The 15296-nt window shown below is 44.1% G+C and overlaps 1 protein-coding gene across 2 annotated transcripts in view; it reads right to left on the reverse strand.

Annotated features, from left to right (window-relative positions):
* The window catches only part of BMP1 (bone morphogenetic protein 1), a 198854-nt gene that overhangs the window by 73025 nt on the left and 110533 nt on the right, over positions 1–15296 (reverse strand). For both annotated transcript variants that reach the window (XM_032229024.1, XM_032229025.1), the window contains exons 3-5: positions 13054–13215; positions 6070–6187; positions 3191–3369 (exon numbers count right to left, since the gene is read on the reverse strand). In XM_032229024.1, coding sequence (XP_032084915.1) covers positions 3191–3369; positions 6070–6187; positions 13054–13215 — 459 coding nt within the window. The remainder of the gene's footprint in view (positions 1–3190; positions 3370–6069; positions 6188–13053; positions 13216–15296) is intronic.

Consider the following 15296-nt stretch of genomic DNA (forward strand, 5'->3'; position numbering starts at 1 on the left):
CCATAATCCTATATGGATTAGGGACCAGTTTTACCTACAGAACTGTCTTCGTCCCATTAACTAACTTACTGCACCTGTGTTGCTCTGCCAATTGCCCAGCGGCAGATAGGACAGCGCCCCAGAGGGTCAACGTCATTGCCCAGAGGATCATTGATTGTCCTCTCCCCGCCTTGGAAGAGCTTTATAGCTCCCGCTGCCTTAAGAAAGTTCAAAACATCCTTAAAGATCCATCTCATCCTGGGCACCCCCTTTTTTTTTGAACTATTACCATCTGGCAGACGGTACAGGATAATAAAAACAAGGACAAGTAGGCTGAAGAACAGCTTCTTTCCCAGAGCAGTAACCATATTCAATTCTATGGTATAGTGCAATGTTGAGTTTTCAATTTCAATTATATAGAATGTAAAGGATGTATCTTTGTGTTTTTATTTTTATAATTGTAATGAACACCGAAGACGGCATTTAATTTCATTGTACCATGTGCAATGACAATAAAGTCATAATAAAGTTAAAATAAACTAAATCAACCCCTCCCATCCGGTCAGGAAGGGGAGGTGTGTGATGGACTCTGTCAGTCAAAGAATTACCACCGGTGGGGTCCTTCTCAGCTGTTGCCTCTACTATGGGGGACATTCTTCCCTCCACCGGAGAGAAGGGTTCCCATTCTCTGGCCTTCAACATGGCTCTGCAACCTTCCTTGGGGTGCACAGAGGAGCATGCAGCCATTGGACTGGTTGACCCCCTGAAAATCCTTCCTCTGCCTTTCATTTTAACATTGCTCTTGCCTCTTTTTACATTTTATATACAGTAGTGGCCCAAATTGTGGAAACCTTTAGGGAAAAGTGTATTTTTGAGGTTTGATGGCTAATAACACCACTTTTTTTTTTTGGTAGTACCATAAAATTATATATCAATGGAAAGATAATTTAATCAAGAATGCAGTGTATTTGTATTTGTATTTTATTATTTGTATGCCGCCCTTCTCCGGGAGGACTCAGGGCTGCGAACAATTCAAGGGGAAAAAAAGGGGGAACATAAAAGACAAAATAAAAATAATAAAAGTAGACAGCCATACATGTCGAGAGGGGAGGGAACTCATCACCCCCAGGCCTGCTGGCAAAGCCAGGTTTTGACGGCTTTTCGGAAGGCCTGGAGAGAGGTGAGGGTCCGAATCCCTGCGGGGAGTTCATTCCAGAGGGCCGGAGCTGCCACAGAGAAGGCACTCCCCCGGGTAATAGCCAGGTGGCATTGGCTGGTAGATGGCACCCGGAGGAGGCCAACCCTGTGAGATCTAATGGGTCTGTGGGAGGTAATTGGCAGCAGGCGGTCTCTCAAGTACCCAGATAACTTTTATGAAGGATTTGCTATTAGAATATCAGTTATAAAGAAGAAAAGTGAATCACATAGAAAAAAATGAGATATACAAAAGTTATCACCGTGTCAGTTAATCCTTAGTTGGGTAACCTTTAGCATGAATTATGGCCTTACAACGTCTTCCCATGAAGTGAACCAAGTCTTTTAGTTCTGCAGCTGATGTGAAACCAAGATTGAATGATTGCTTCTATTCATTGGGTTTTATTGCTGGCAACTTTTTATAGACTACAGATAATTGAACAAACTTTGTTGCATTACATTCTTGATTAAATCATCTTCTCATTGATATGTAATTCTATGGTACTACTCAAAACAAAAGTGGTGCTATTAGCTATCAAATCTCAAAAATACACTTTTCCCAAAAGGTTACCACAATTTGGGCCACTAGTGTACAGGCAACCCTTGACTTTGTTTAGTCTTTGTATGAAGTTACAACATCACTGAAAAATACCAACTTAAAACATAAGTCACAACTTAAGTGGTTTTCACACTTACGACCACTTGGCAAGTGGCATATATTTATGACAGTTGCGGTGTCCCGGGATCATGTGATCACTTTTTGCAAACCTCTGACAAAGCCCACTTAACAACCATGTTACTAACTTAACAACTGCAGTGATTCACTTAACTGCTGTGGCCAAAAAGGTCATAAAATGGGGCATAACTCACTTAACAGCTGTCTTGCTTAGGAACAGAAATGCTGGGCTCAATTGTGGTCATAAATTGAGGACTACCTCAATTTCAATACTGAGGACTAGTATCAAGCAGGATGCAAGACATCTTGGAAGAATATGTGAATCCCAGAAACATGGATATGCCTATATTGTTTTTAATCTTTTCTTTGTGCAGCATCTGAGTCCCTCTGGGAGCGAAATGGGAGGTTTTAAAATTTGATAAATAAAGAAATGCTGAGTCAGCTCTGGGTGCTTGTGGGTCAGCGTAACTAAATAAGCAAACTCAGCTGACACTTGGCCAGTCATGGGATTCTTTCCAACTGCGAAAGTCTGCCTTAATTCTTCTTAATATAGAGAATTGTTGGAAGAAATATTCATCTGGCTCAGTTCCAAGCTGGGAGAAAGACCCTGGAAACTTGGGAGGCTGATTGGAACGAGGGTTTCATCGTGAACAGGAGCACCAAGCACATGGAGTTGAGAGTGAAGGATAGTGTTATGTCAAAGCACTTGGTATGGCCAAATATGGGAGGGGGTATACTGCTTCCTCTTTGCCTTTCAGCTCCAGTCTGAAAGTCACCTAGGAGCCTTCCAGCAGGAAACCATTTTTGTGTTACATTTGTGCTGATAAATAAATAAAGGGAGACTAGTATAGAGCTATTTCAAGCTACTTAGCTCTCATCAGCTAGCCATATCCTTACTGGGATTCAAACCTGGGCTGTATGCTCCCTCCCATATTTGGCCATACCAAGTGTTTTGACATAACACTTAATCATTTCCTTGGTTCAGCTGATAAGGGAGGACAGCTTGTGGCTTATAGGCTAATACAACTGCCTAGCATGTAAAAACAGCCCAGGTTCGAATCCCAGTAAGGGTATGGCTAACTGATGAGAGCTAAATAGTTTGAAATAGATCTATACTAGTCTCCCTTTATTTATTTATAAGCACAAATGCAAAACACACACACACACACACACACACACACCTTCTCTTGGGCTTTGCACTTGAGCTTCCTGTTCCTGTGCAAGAACATGTATTCTAATGGCTGTTGTAGGGGTCATAGCTATTTGGAAGGCTGGCATAGCGTTTGTCTGGTTTTCATGATTCACTTAGGATGCAAAGAAGAAGAAGATAAAACTGTTTACCTGGCTGAATATTTTCCCGGAAGATGGAGACATGGGCATCCCGGTCTGGGCGTGTGTGTTCATGCCAAAACCCAATGACGTGGCCCAGCTCATGCACCACAATGCCAAATTTGTCACAGTTTTTCCCAATAGATATGGCCTGGGGGCCTCCCCCTCTGCGCCCCACATAGGAACAGCACCTGTATTGGACACAAATGATCATTAGGTTGAATGCATGATTTATAGGAAGGCCATGGAAGTTATGGAAGTTCAAAACATGGAAGAAACGTTAGGGTTTTTTTCCAATTCTAAAAAGTAAACTTTTTGGAACATAAAATAACAGAGTTGGAAGGGACTTTGGAGGTCATTTAGTCCAGGGGTCAGCAAACTGCGGTTCTGGAGCCGCATGTGTCTCTTTCCTCCCTCTGCTGCGGCTCCGTCACCGGTTGGTGCCACAATTTTGAGAGGAGCTTCTGGTTGGGGGGGGGAGGGAGAAACATGGTGTGCCAGGAGAAGACTCTATGGCAATGGGAGGGTTTTCCAGTTGTCTCCACAATTGATAGGGCTTTCGGTTATGACAGGTAGAGGAAAAAGTATGCTGCGCTAGGAGGAGACTCTATGGTGGGGGAACTGAACTTCCGGTCAGCTCCAGAATTGAACAGGGGGCTTCCGGTTAGGACCTTTGTGGCTCCCGGTGTTTTCTTTTCTGTGGGAAATGGATCCAAATGGCTCTTTGAGTGTTTAAGTTTGCCGGCCCCTGGTCTAGTCTAATCCCCTGCTCAAGGAAGAGAGTCTATACCATTTCAGACAAATAGCTGTCCAGTCTCTTCTTGAAGGATTCCAGTGATGGAGCACCCACAACTTCTGAAGGCAAACCATTCCACTGATTGATTATTCTCACTGTTAGGAATTTTTTCCTTAGTTCTAGATTGATTCTCACCTTGGTTAGTTTCCATCCTTTCTCCTTGGCTTGTCTTCTGCTCTTTTGCCCCCCTCATCTTTATGGTAGTCCCTCAACTGCTATCGTATCTTCTTTTCACTAGACTAGACATACCCAGTTCCTGCAACTGTTCTTCATATGTTTTAGCCTTCAGTCCCTTAATCATCTTTGTTGCTCTTCTCTGTACTCTTTCCAGAGTCTCAACATCATTTTTATAGTGTGATGACTAAAACTGGACACAGTTTTGAAACATTCTCCTTTCCCATACTCCTTTCCCCAAGAGAAGTGATCCAAATGAAGATAAATACAAATATATATGTAAAGGTAAAGGTTCCCCTGCACATGCCTGCTAGTTGTTCCCGACTCTAGGGGGCGCTGCTCATCTCCATTTCGGCTCCAAAGCCGAAGAGCCAGCACTATCCAAAGACGTCTCCATGGTCATGTGACTGGCATGACTAGATGCCGAAGGTACACAGAATGCTGTTACCTTCCCACCAAAGGTGGTTCCTATTTTTCTACTTGCATTTTTATGTGCTTCCGAAGTGCTAGGTTGGCAGAAGCTGGGAAAAGTAACAGGAGATCAGTCCTTTACATGGCACTAGGGATTTGAACCACCAAGCTGTCTTAGCCACTGAGCCACGGCGTCCCAATATATATGTATGTGAGTATTAAAAAGCATAAACTCCTGACATCCGGTCCTTCCGAAGCACCCTAAAAAGTTGGCTTTTCCAGCAAGCCGGCCTGGCTTGAATAGAATAAAATATAGGATTAATTTGGTTGTTAATTTTAATTTAATTTTTAAAATTTTATTGTAAATATCAATTGGGTTTTTGGGATACTTTATTTAATGTCCCTGTTAATTTTTGTAATATGTGTTTTCTTTTGTGTTGTACGCCGCCCTGAGTCCTTGGGAGAAGGGCGGCATATAAATCCAATAAACCTCAAACCTCAACCTAAAAGTAATTTAAATAATGTTATTGATGACTCCTAAAGTCTTTGAACCTGTGCTAGGAAAAGAAAGCAAAATAGTTTTGTAAATTTAGTGCTACCACATATCTAAGTTCAATTATCATGCATGGAGCATTTTTTTTAAAAAAAAGTGGACCCAGATGTTTGGGGGCAATATGCTGATTCTGCGTATTGCTTAGAGAGTGCTGTAAAGCACTATGAAGCGGTATATAAGTCTAAGTAACAATAGTAATAGCACTTAAACTATACCACTTCACAGTGCTTTACAGCATTCTCTAAGCGGTTTACAGAGTCAGCCTCTTGCCCCCAACAATCTGGGTCCTCATTTTACCCACCTTGGAAGGATGGAAGGAATGAGTCAACCTTGAGCTGGTCAGGATCAAACTGAAAATTGCAGGCAGCAGGCAGTCAGCAGAAGTAGCCTGCACTACTGCACTCTAACCACTGCGCCACCGAGGCTCTTGTTATTGCTACTCTTGAAGAAGGAAGAAAGAAAGGGGACTGGAATCTGAGGCTTGCTTCAAGTATGCTTCTATTTCTAATGATAGTGTCATGTTCTACCTGTTCTAGAGATACTTGCAACTAACCATGTTCTTACGGTGCCATGGAGAACTCAAGGTAATTGTCCTTTTTTAAAGTCAATATCAGAGTTAAGAGACCAAGAGCAAAATTAAAAACTGGTTAAGTTATTCTTCCTGGGATTCTGCTTCTTGGTTTCAAATCATTCCGGTCTCTGATTCAGTTCATTTCTCCCAAATGTTCTTCCAGAAATTCTGATGGCATAAACATGACTACACAACAGACACTGGATGAGCAATCAACTGACCTTTGATTGAGCAATCAATTGACCTTTGATCCAATGTATTAAGCACTTGGCAATGCTCTATATTCCTTGGCTTGTCTTTGAAACTTGAGAGTATTAAGGTTTCCTCCTCTGTACTAGAGGAAGACTATGCAATTGAGCAGATGACGGAGTCTTCCTGTTGCTTACCCGCATGGCCTGTGTGTAAACACAATGTAGCTGTCCTCATCGCTTCGTTCCAAGAAGGTCACGCAAGTATACTTCTCCCAATGGCGCATGGCCTGCCGAAAAATAGCTCGCTGAATGCCTATAAGAAACAGAAAGAGTCCCAAAAGTGGTTGGAGACAGAAAAAGACCTCCATCTATTGTTTCACATATGCACTCTACAGTTCAGAAGAACATAATGAAGAACTCTGCAACCAAACAAGACAGACACAGACTTCAACGGATAATTAGAACTGCAGAAAAAACAATTGCTACCAACCTGCCTTCCATTGAGGACAACAAAACTGCATATAGTCAAGGCTGTGGTTTTCCCAGTTGCAATGTATGGCTATAAAGTTGGACCCTAAGGAAGGCTGAGTGCCAAAGAATTGAGGCCTTTGAACTCAGGTGCTGGAGAAGACTCCTGAGAGTCCCTTGGACTGCAAGGCGATCCAACCGGTCAGTCCTGACTGCTCTTTAGAAGGCCAAATCCTGAAGAGGAAACTCAAATACTTTGGCTACCTAATGAGAAAGAAGAACTCACTGGAGAAGAGCCCAATGCTGGGAACAATTGAAGGGCAAAAGAAGAATGGGATTACAGAGAATGAGGTGGCTGGATGGAGTCACCGAAGAAGCAGTAGGCGTGAGCATGAATGGACTCCAGAGGATGGTAGAGGAGAGGAAGGCCTGGAGAAACATTGTCTATGGGGTTGCGATGGGTCAAACATGAGTTTGCAACTAACAACAACAAATACTGCTTGGGTCAAAAAGAGGGCTGTGAAAATATCTACGGACCCTTCACATCCTGGATATAAATTGTTTCAATTTCTTTCCTCAAAACAGCACTATAGGGCACTGCACACCACAACCACTAGACACAATGACAGTTTTTCCCCTCATGCCATCACTCTACTTAACAACTAATTCCCACAACACTGTCAAACTATTTAGTAAGGCTGTATTACTATTATTCTTCTCATCTTTTCCTATCTCCTTCTCTACTTATGACTATAACTTTGTTCCTTGTATTTTACGATTTATATTGTTTTATTTAGTTTCCCAGTATGCTTTATGTTGATTGCTTATTTAATACCCTATGACTACCACGAAGCATTGTATCTCATGATTTATGATGAATGTATTTTTTAGGATGACTATGATCATGATTGATCACTTGTAGCTTTTATGTACAATGAGAGCTTATGCACCAAAGACAAATTCCTTGTGTGTCCAATCACATTTGGCCAATAAAGAATCCTATTTTCTATCAAACAATGAGGTGGATTCTTAGGAAGAAGAGGTGGGCCTCTCCACTAAAGGGATCAAAACTAGGCATCATCCATTAGCAGATAACCTATCCACTGTTCCCTCTAAGGTGCGCGCGTGCGCGGCCGCGCACGTTGCAAGAAAATCCCGCGCAGCAGTTTTTATCTGCCGTGCAGAGATTTCTTAAGGAAACGTGTGGAAGTCCTTTGCAGGCGTCTGCAACTGAATCCGGCAGTGCTGTTGCCTGTTGGAGGAGGAGGAGGAGGCGAACCAGCCTGCCACCATCGCCCACCGCCAGCCCCGCTGCTCTTCCCGCCCCCTTCTCAGCCCCACAGTCCAGCGGTCGCAGCAGAAACTGCTCCGGGTTTCCGCTGCCGCTCCCCGCATTTTCTGGACAGGGTCTCGCAGGAAGGAATCCCCTCTCCAAGGGATCCCCGTCCAGAAAATGCGGGGAGCGGCAGCGGAGACCCGGGGCTGCTTCTGCTGCGACCGCTGGACTGTGGGGCTGGGAAGGGGGCGGGAAGAGCGGCGGGGCTGGCGGTGGCCGGCGGTGGCAGGCTGGTTCGCCTCCTCCTCCTCCAACAGCACTGCCGGATTTCCGCCCAACGCTGCGGGGGCGCCAGCGGGAGCTTCGGCGGCTTCACCTCAGCCGCAGCGCTGGGCAGCAAATGTGTTGGTTCTGTTGGAGGAGGAGGAGGAGGAGGTGGCAGCAATAGCACCTGAGGACAGGACAAGAAGCAATGGAAACTTGTCAGGAGACTCAAGATGGAAATAAGGAGAAATCTGACAGTAAGAACAATTAAAATCAATGGAATTTTAATTCATTTGCTGCAGGTTTTCAAAAAACTGGACAGCCATTTGTCTCAGATGATATAAAGACTCCTGCCTTGGACAAGGGGCTGGACTAGAAGACCTCCAGTATCCCTTCTGATTCTATGATTTTAAAAACCACAAGCTTTTTACAGCTAGCTTGCAACTTTACCAAATTTAATTCAGCCATTTCCTTTTGTTATTAAATGGGTATTGCTAGTTCAATGCACATGCGCTCCACTTTTAAGATGCTGAAAAAATCCCCATGACCTGCAACAAAATTCATTCTTCCACTCTTATCTTGCCCTAACTTCTGATAGGTTCCTGAAATATAGATCTACAAAATTTAGTGAAAATATTTCTATCTATTTTAATACAGACTCGTAAAACAGATTGGGACAAATGAAATTAGTGCTCTGGGATAATAGCAGGTTTACTCTATTTGGATTTTCAGATAAAAGGTATCTTTTGTGCTAAGTTCTAACAATGTAGTTCTCTAATGTAACTATGAAACAGTCCAAATATATAATTCCCCTCAGGGAGGAATTCTGGGAGTTGAAGTCCACAAGTCTTAAAGCTGTCACGTTTGAAAACCCCTGGGGTTTTTTTCCCTAAAGGGTTAGGGGTGCAAGGGTCTTGTAACAACAGCTTTAAGACTTGCGTGCTTCAAATGCCAGACTGTCTGAGCCAACATTTTGGTTGCTAAGCAGGAGCGTTGTTAAGTGATACTGATATTATATAACACTTTTAATTAAGCGGGTACCTTGAATAAACATAACTTTGAGTTTCAAATAATACTGATTTTGTTGTTGTCTTAGGTGACATATGTGAAAAAAATTCAGGTGCTCAGGCATGAAAATGTGCCGCTCAAACACTATACTTTTCCGCTCACACTGAAAAAAAATTAGAGGGAACATTGAACCTATCCCTACTCATGGCCTGAGGAAAAAGCCAACTTTTCAGAGTTTATTTAAGTTTGATCAGGGTGAGGGCCATATGAACATCTATGAAGATACTGTTCCAAGTGCGGTGGTGGAGAAGCTTACATGATATTGTTTGGTAGATAAGACCCAGAGCATGCCAACTCAGTCCAATTTTAAGGCTCCAAGAAGCAGCTGCCAGGGCACCCCATCCCCTGCCCCATCTGCCACCCCCAAATTGTGCCCCACTGTGAAATGCACATCTTAATAGAGCCACAATGCTGGTTTCCTTTGCTGCCTGTGCATTCTGAGTGGCCAGCAGCTGAGCCGGCAAGTCGGCAATTGGCCAGCTGCCTCTAATCTGCCTGTGCCTGCCCTTTGTCCACGCCCAGCTCCTGCGCCCTTGCCTGACTGTGCTGCCCTCTTGCTTTTCTCGCTGCCTCCCCTGGCCAATGGTGCAGGCCAGGAGAAAACAGGCGGCGAGTCTGTAGAGGAGGAGGAGGGTGTGTGGCTCTGCGATGTGCACCGGGAAACTGGGAAGGAAAGCATTTTCAGGTGGCAATGCTGGAACTGCCTGACACCTGAAACATGATGCACCTGTTTGGCCTCTGCACACACCCTTTTTGGAATCGGGGAGGGGATTGTGGTGCTACAGCCCAAAATCGCTTTCATTGAAAAGGCTTTCATCATAGTTCCCCGGGCAGCTTCGGGAATCAGGCTCCGACCGAGGCAACAAAGACATTAGCCAGATAAATACTGATGGATGCTGCTGGGAAAGAGGCAGAAAGGGTCTTTTTCCTGATTTCCTTCCCCAAAGTTAAGGTGCGTCTGATACTCTGAAAAACAAGGTATGCTGCTAAGTGAGACACTTGTTGAGTTTTGCTCCATTTTACAACGTTCCTTGCCACAGTTGTTAAGTGAATCACTGCACCTGTTAACTTAGTTACATGGTTGTTAAGTGAATCTGGCTTTCCCCTTGACTTTACTTGTCAGAAGGCCGCAAAAGGTGATCACATGACTCCGGGACACTGCAATTGTCATAAATATGAGTCATTAATTGGCCAAGAATCTGCATTTTGGTCTTGTGATCACTGTTGTAAATGTAAAAAATGGTCATAAGCAGTGGTGGGATTCAAATAATTTAACAACTGGTTCTCTGCCCTAAGGACCAGCTGGGTAGACGGGGCTCAGTGGTTGTGTAACTGAGTGGGAGAGGCCAACTCAACATCGCTGACGTTGATGGGCACTTTGTCCTAACTGTTACAATGTAATAAGGGTCAACAGGAGAGGCAGTTTCTGTAAGCAGGGCAATAAAGATTAGGCTAGAAACAACACCAGAATGCTTCCTTCCTGCCTTCCTTACAGCATTAGCCCTGTGAAGTGGAGAAAAACCAAAGGAGTTTTCTTCCAACAACTGGTTCTCCCAACTGCTTAGAAAGTTAACAACCGGTTCTCCCAAATAGGTGCGAACTGGTTGAATACCACCACTGGTCATAAGTCACTTTTTTTAGTGTTGTAACTTTGAATGGTCACTAAACAAGTTGTTATAAGTCAAGAACTACTTGTATACTGGTCCTTATACAAGGAATCTAGACAGACCCTTACATACATGCAGGTTGGCCTGGGGACCAAATGGGGGGAGGGGTCTCCCACACTGGAGGTGCTTGCTAGATTGATGGTAGACTTTCCTTCCCTCTCCCTGCTCTCCACCCATCCATTTTTATTGATGCAGTTATTCTTGCTGTGTTCCTTGGTCATTGTTTATTCTATTTGTTCTATTATTTTACTTCTGTTCTCTTTTATACTCCTTTCATTTTTCTTCCTTTACTTTATTGCAAGCCAACTAGATGAGAGAGGCAGCAAATTAATTTGTTCGGGGAAAAAGAATCCAGAACAAGGACTGTGATTTCTATTTCATGCTACTATTCTTGGGGCAAGGACTTGAAAATAAGTTCTCCAGTCCTCCAGTTGCGTGGTACCATTTGTACGATGCGTTGTACGATTACTTAGGACTGAAACTTCATTAATAGTAATTTATTTGGATTTGTTTCAGTAACTATGTTCTTAATTCTTTTTAGACTCCACTATATTGTTTTTCTCACATATACAGATACTGTACATATGCATAGATCAGTGTTGGTGAACCTTTTTCTATCATCTATCATCTATCATCTATGCCAGGGGTGGGTTTCAACCAGTTCGCGGTGGTCCCTGCGAACCGGTTAGTCAGCGAACCCAGAAGTAAGTAACTTCCGGGAACGGCAAAGGGCGCACCCGCCCGCCCGCGGTCCTTACCCGGTTTTGATGAGTTCTGCACTTCCATGCATGCGCAGGATGCATACAGCACCTGCGCGATCCTCCAGGAGCAGCTGGAGCATCGCACAGACGCTAGTACGCATGCGTACACCACGCGCGTGCACGAGGACGCCGCCGGCTGGAACCGGTTGGAACGGGGCGAGAAACCCACCCCTGATCTATGCCCATGACGTGAGCCTATGGCATGTGTGCTAGAAGTGGAATGCAGAGCCATCTCTTCGGGCACCCCAGCCATTGCCCATTCCTCTTCTGGGTTCTGGCGTGCACATGTGCGCCAAACAGCTGGTCTTTGCACATGGGGAAGTGCCGAAAACTGGAAGAGCAGCTCCCCAGCATGCATGTACAGGAGCACCGGAAAACGGAAGAGCACTTCCCTGGTCCGCATGCACACGCCAGAAAGCTGAGCTTCCTGTTTCTGGCATGCAAATGCGCATCAGTCACCTGCTCTTCTGCTTTCTGGTGCATATGCACATGCGAAGACCAGCATGCGTGCCAGGGAGCTGCTCTTCCAGTTTCCAACACTCCCGTGCAGGCAAACACCAGCTGGTTGGTGCGCATGTGCACACCGGAACCCAGTAGAGAAACAGGCGATGGCTGGAGTGCCCAGAGAGATGGCTCAGTGTGCCACTCCTGGCATGCTTGTCATAGGTTCATCCTCATGGGCATAGATGATAGAGATAGAGAGATAGACGACAGACAGACAGATAGGTATAACTTTTATTCAATGTTTTGTTTGTATCTAGCCTTAAGACTAAAGTTGAATTGCAGAAGTGGATCAGAAAGAGGCAGCGTACAACAATCTCTACCTCACTGTGCATTGTGAGCAGGTACACACAAGGCTAGATTACAAAGCACAATAGATCCTTCACAGACTCATGAACAAATGTCCCTCAAGCTTCCATTCCATCTAGTAAAATACAGCTGTATGCAAAAGAATGGAAGAGACAGCAGTTGCCGATTCTGGCCAGAATAAGAGAAATTTCTAACCCCGATGTTCCGTTTGGAGCAGCTGCATAAAGCTTTCATTTCATTTCAGCCTTTCTTTGCCTGCTTCCTCTTTTCAATAGCTCCTCCAGAGAAGATCAAATTGTGATTCAAGGATTTCTAAATTGCTACGAGAAAGGGAATGAAGAGAAAGGGAAACAAGGAAGGCCCAGCTGCAAACACTCCACTATATTATGCATCGGCATTATGAATATTAATTTTCAGGGAGTAACAATGCATCTGTCAAACACTACCAGAGAAAAGACATTTGCAGTTATTTTGCCATTTTCTTTTATAACGACTCTCCCTCTTTGCACAAAGAGGGAAGAACAGCAGCAGGAAAAAGCCAGAATAGTCACTAAGAGAAGATAATGATGTTAAAATTGTACTAACAAAATTGGATTGCGCAATTAAAAGCCATCTCTTGGAAACATGCCAAGTGTCTTACAACACCCAATAAATAGCGTATTTTTGGGGAGGTCTGCAGAGTGCAAAAACCTTTTTTTAAAAAAAAAAAATTGCCTCTTCAAAATCTTGATGTGTCTTATACTCCGGTGCCTCTTATACTCCGAAAAATATGGTACCCACGAAGTGTAGAGAAGCAAAGAGTTGGGTCAAAACAGAAGCTGTCACGAAGGAACATTTCAAACTCCTCTTCAAATTCCAAACTCACCAGTGAAGTTTCCGCTGATCGCGTATGGAATTACGCCATCTGGCCACACCCTCTCGGGGCGGGAAGTGGCAGCCCGCCGACTCCGAGGCCGTCCCCAGCCCTGTTTCCATCGTCTCCTCTGCTGCCTTCTAGGTCTGATGCTGGTGCTGTTTGCGTCTTTCCCTGTGATGATAATAATAATAATAATTTATTTGTCAGTGCACAACATATGTACAATGAGGTTGGTTGAGCCCCCTCATTGATACAATAAGTGAGGACGCTTTCTATTGTGGACTGGTAAAAGGGGCTCATCAGTTGTTGTCCACCTTGTCTGTGTGCAAGACCCTAAGGAAATGAGACAACAATCTAAATCAGGGGTGTCCAACACAAGGCGCATGGGCCGAATCCAGCCTGCGGGAAATATAAGGGGCCAGCCTGCGTCGCTTCGGCCCAGTCTACCCAATGTGAAGATGAAACATGGGGCCAGCGTGGCTTCGGCCAGGTCTACCCAGTGCGAAGAGAAAACATGCCAGCAGTTTGGGGAGTGTCGTTAAGCTGGCCACGCCCACCCAGTTGGCTACACCCATCCAGTCAGCCCTTTGAGGTCAGCCACACCCCTTATGCAGCCCTCAATGAAATTGAGTTTGACATCCCTGATTTGTGAGCACCGCTTCTTCCCCAGGTCACAACCTGTTGCATGAACCCTTTGCATAACCACCAGTATACCATTACATCTGAACATAATTTTTTTATATTGTCCATTCTTATATAAATCCCTCAACCCAGAACAGCTATTTGCTCTTCTGCTTTCAATACACCATATTATACCCTATTTCACCGCCGTCCTATCTCCTCTCCCTCTCTCCTCCTCCCTACCTCCTTTGTTCCCTCTGCCATCCCTTTCTTCTCTACTTCCCCTTCCTCTCTCCTTCTCCTCTCTCCTCTTTCCACTCCTTCTTTTTCTCCTACATCTCCTCTCCCTTCTACTTCCCTCTCTCCTGTCTCCTCTCTTTCACCTTACCTCTACTTTTCCTTTCCACTCTCCCTAATTAATTTACGTGGTGTATTTCAGCATCTGAGCACACTTCATTTAATATTTGCTGATATTGATAATTACATTCCAATAAACATCTTTCATGTTTATAATTTGGCACACATCCTCTTTTTAGTGGTATGCATATTTCAAAATTCCATTCTTTGATCCCTTGATTTGTGAGCACCATGTCAACTTGTAAAGTTGCCCTTCTTCTCCATGGCATAACCTGTTGCACGAACCCAAATCTGCTAAAAATACATTTGTGTTGATCTTCCAAAGGTCATTGGATGATCAACTTGTGCTGGCGAGGTTTAGAAAGCAGGGCCTTCTTCCTAAGTCCAAACGTCAATACACTGGATCTCATCATTCTTTTACCCTCTGTTGAAACTAGAAATTCCAGTTGCCTCTTGAAAAAGCACTTTTGGGACATCTTGAGTGAACTGACAGCACTTGCTAGAGAGATGTGCCCTGAGGATGGACTCCAGCACGAATACCAAAACTTGGAAGATTAAACTTCAGGTCCCAATGACCCACCCAGATTGAATTCTGCTTGCAATTTATTTATTTAATGCCAACTTGTCTACAACTCTGATTGGGCTTACACAGGTTTGAGAAAATCAGTTAAGGTTCTTCCTTGTGTCTACTTCCCTTTAAAATCCCATGATCTTTTTTTTTTAACCAAATGGGTGAAATTATCCTGCCTCTTATATTGTCTCAATTTTTCCGCTAGTCCTACAGACTAAGAGATTCTCAAGAGCTTGTAAAATATTCTGAACCCTCCTGTATCATGGGCATGTCAATCCACTGCAGCCTCCTGAAACAGACAATTGAGCCAGCTACTGCCAAGGGATTTCACTTTCTCTGTCACCCTTGTGCCAAATTGAAATGGTTTCTAAGATAGACAGTAAATTGGATGTCTTAGGCTAGGCAGATTGGTTAACCCCCAACTTGCACAAATCATAATTGGCTTATTTAACCAAAGATACAGTTAAGAGTTTTGTTCTGCAAGCTCAAAACCAGTTTAAAAGAATTTAAGTATTTGTTCTGGGATGCGGTGGCTCAGTGGCTAAGACGCTGAACTTGTCGATCAGAAAGGTCGGCAATTCGAATCCCTAGTGCCGCGTAATGGAGTGAGCTCCCAGCTTCTGTCAACCTAGCAGTTTCCCAGCTTCTGTCAACCTAGCAGTTCAAAAGCATGTAAAAAATGCAAGTAGAAAAATAGGAACCA

Source organism: Thamnophis elegans, chromosome 13 (assembly GCF_009769535.1).
Source record: "Thamnophis elegans isolate rThaEle1 chromosome 13, rThaEle1.pri, whole genome shotgun sequence".
NCBI lineage: Eukaryota > Metazoa > Chordata > Lepidosauria > Squamata > Colubridae > Thamnophis > Thamnophis elegans.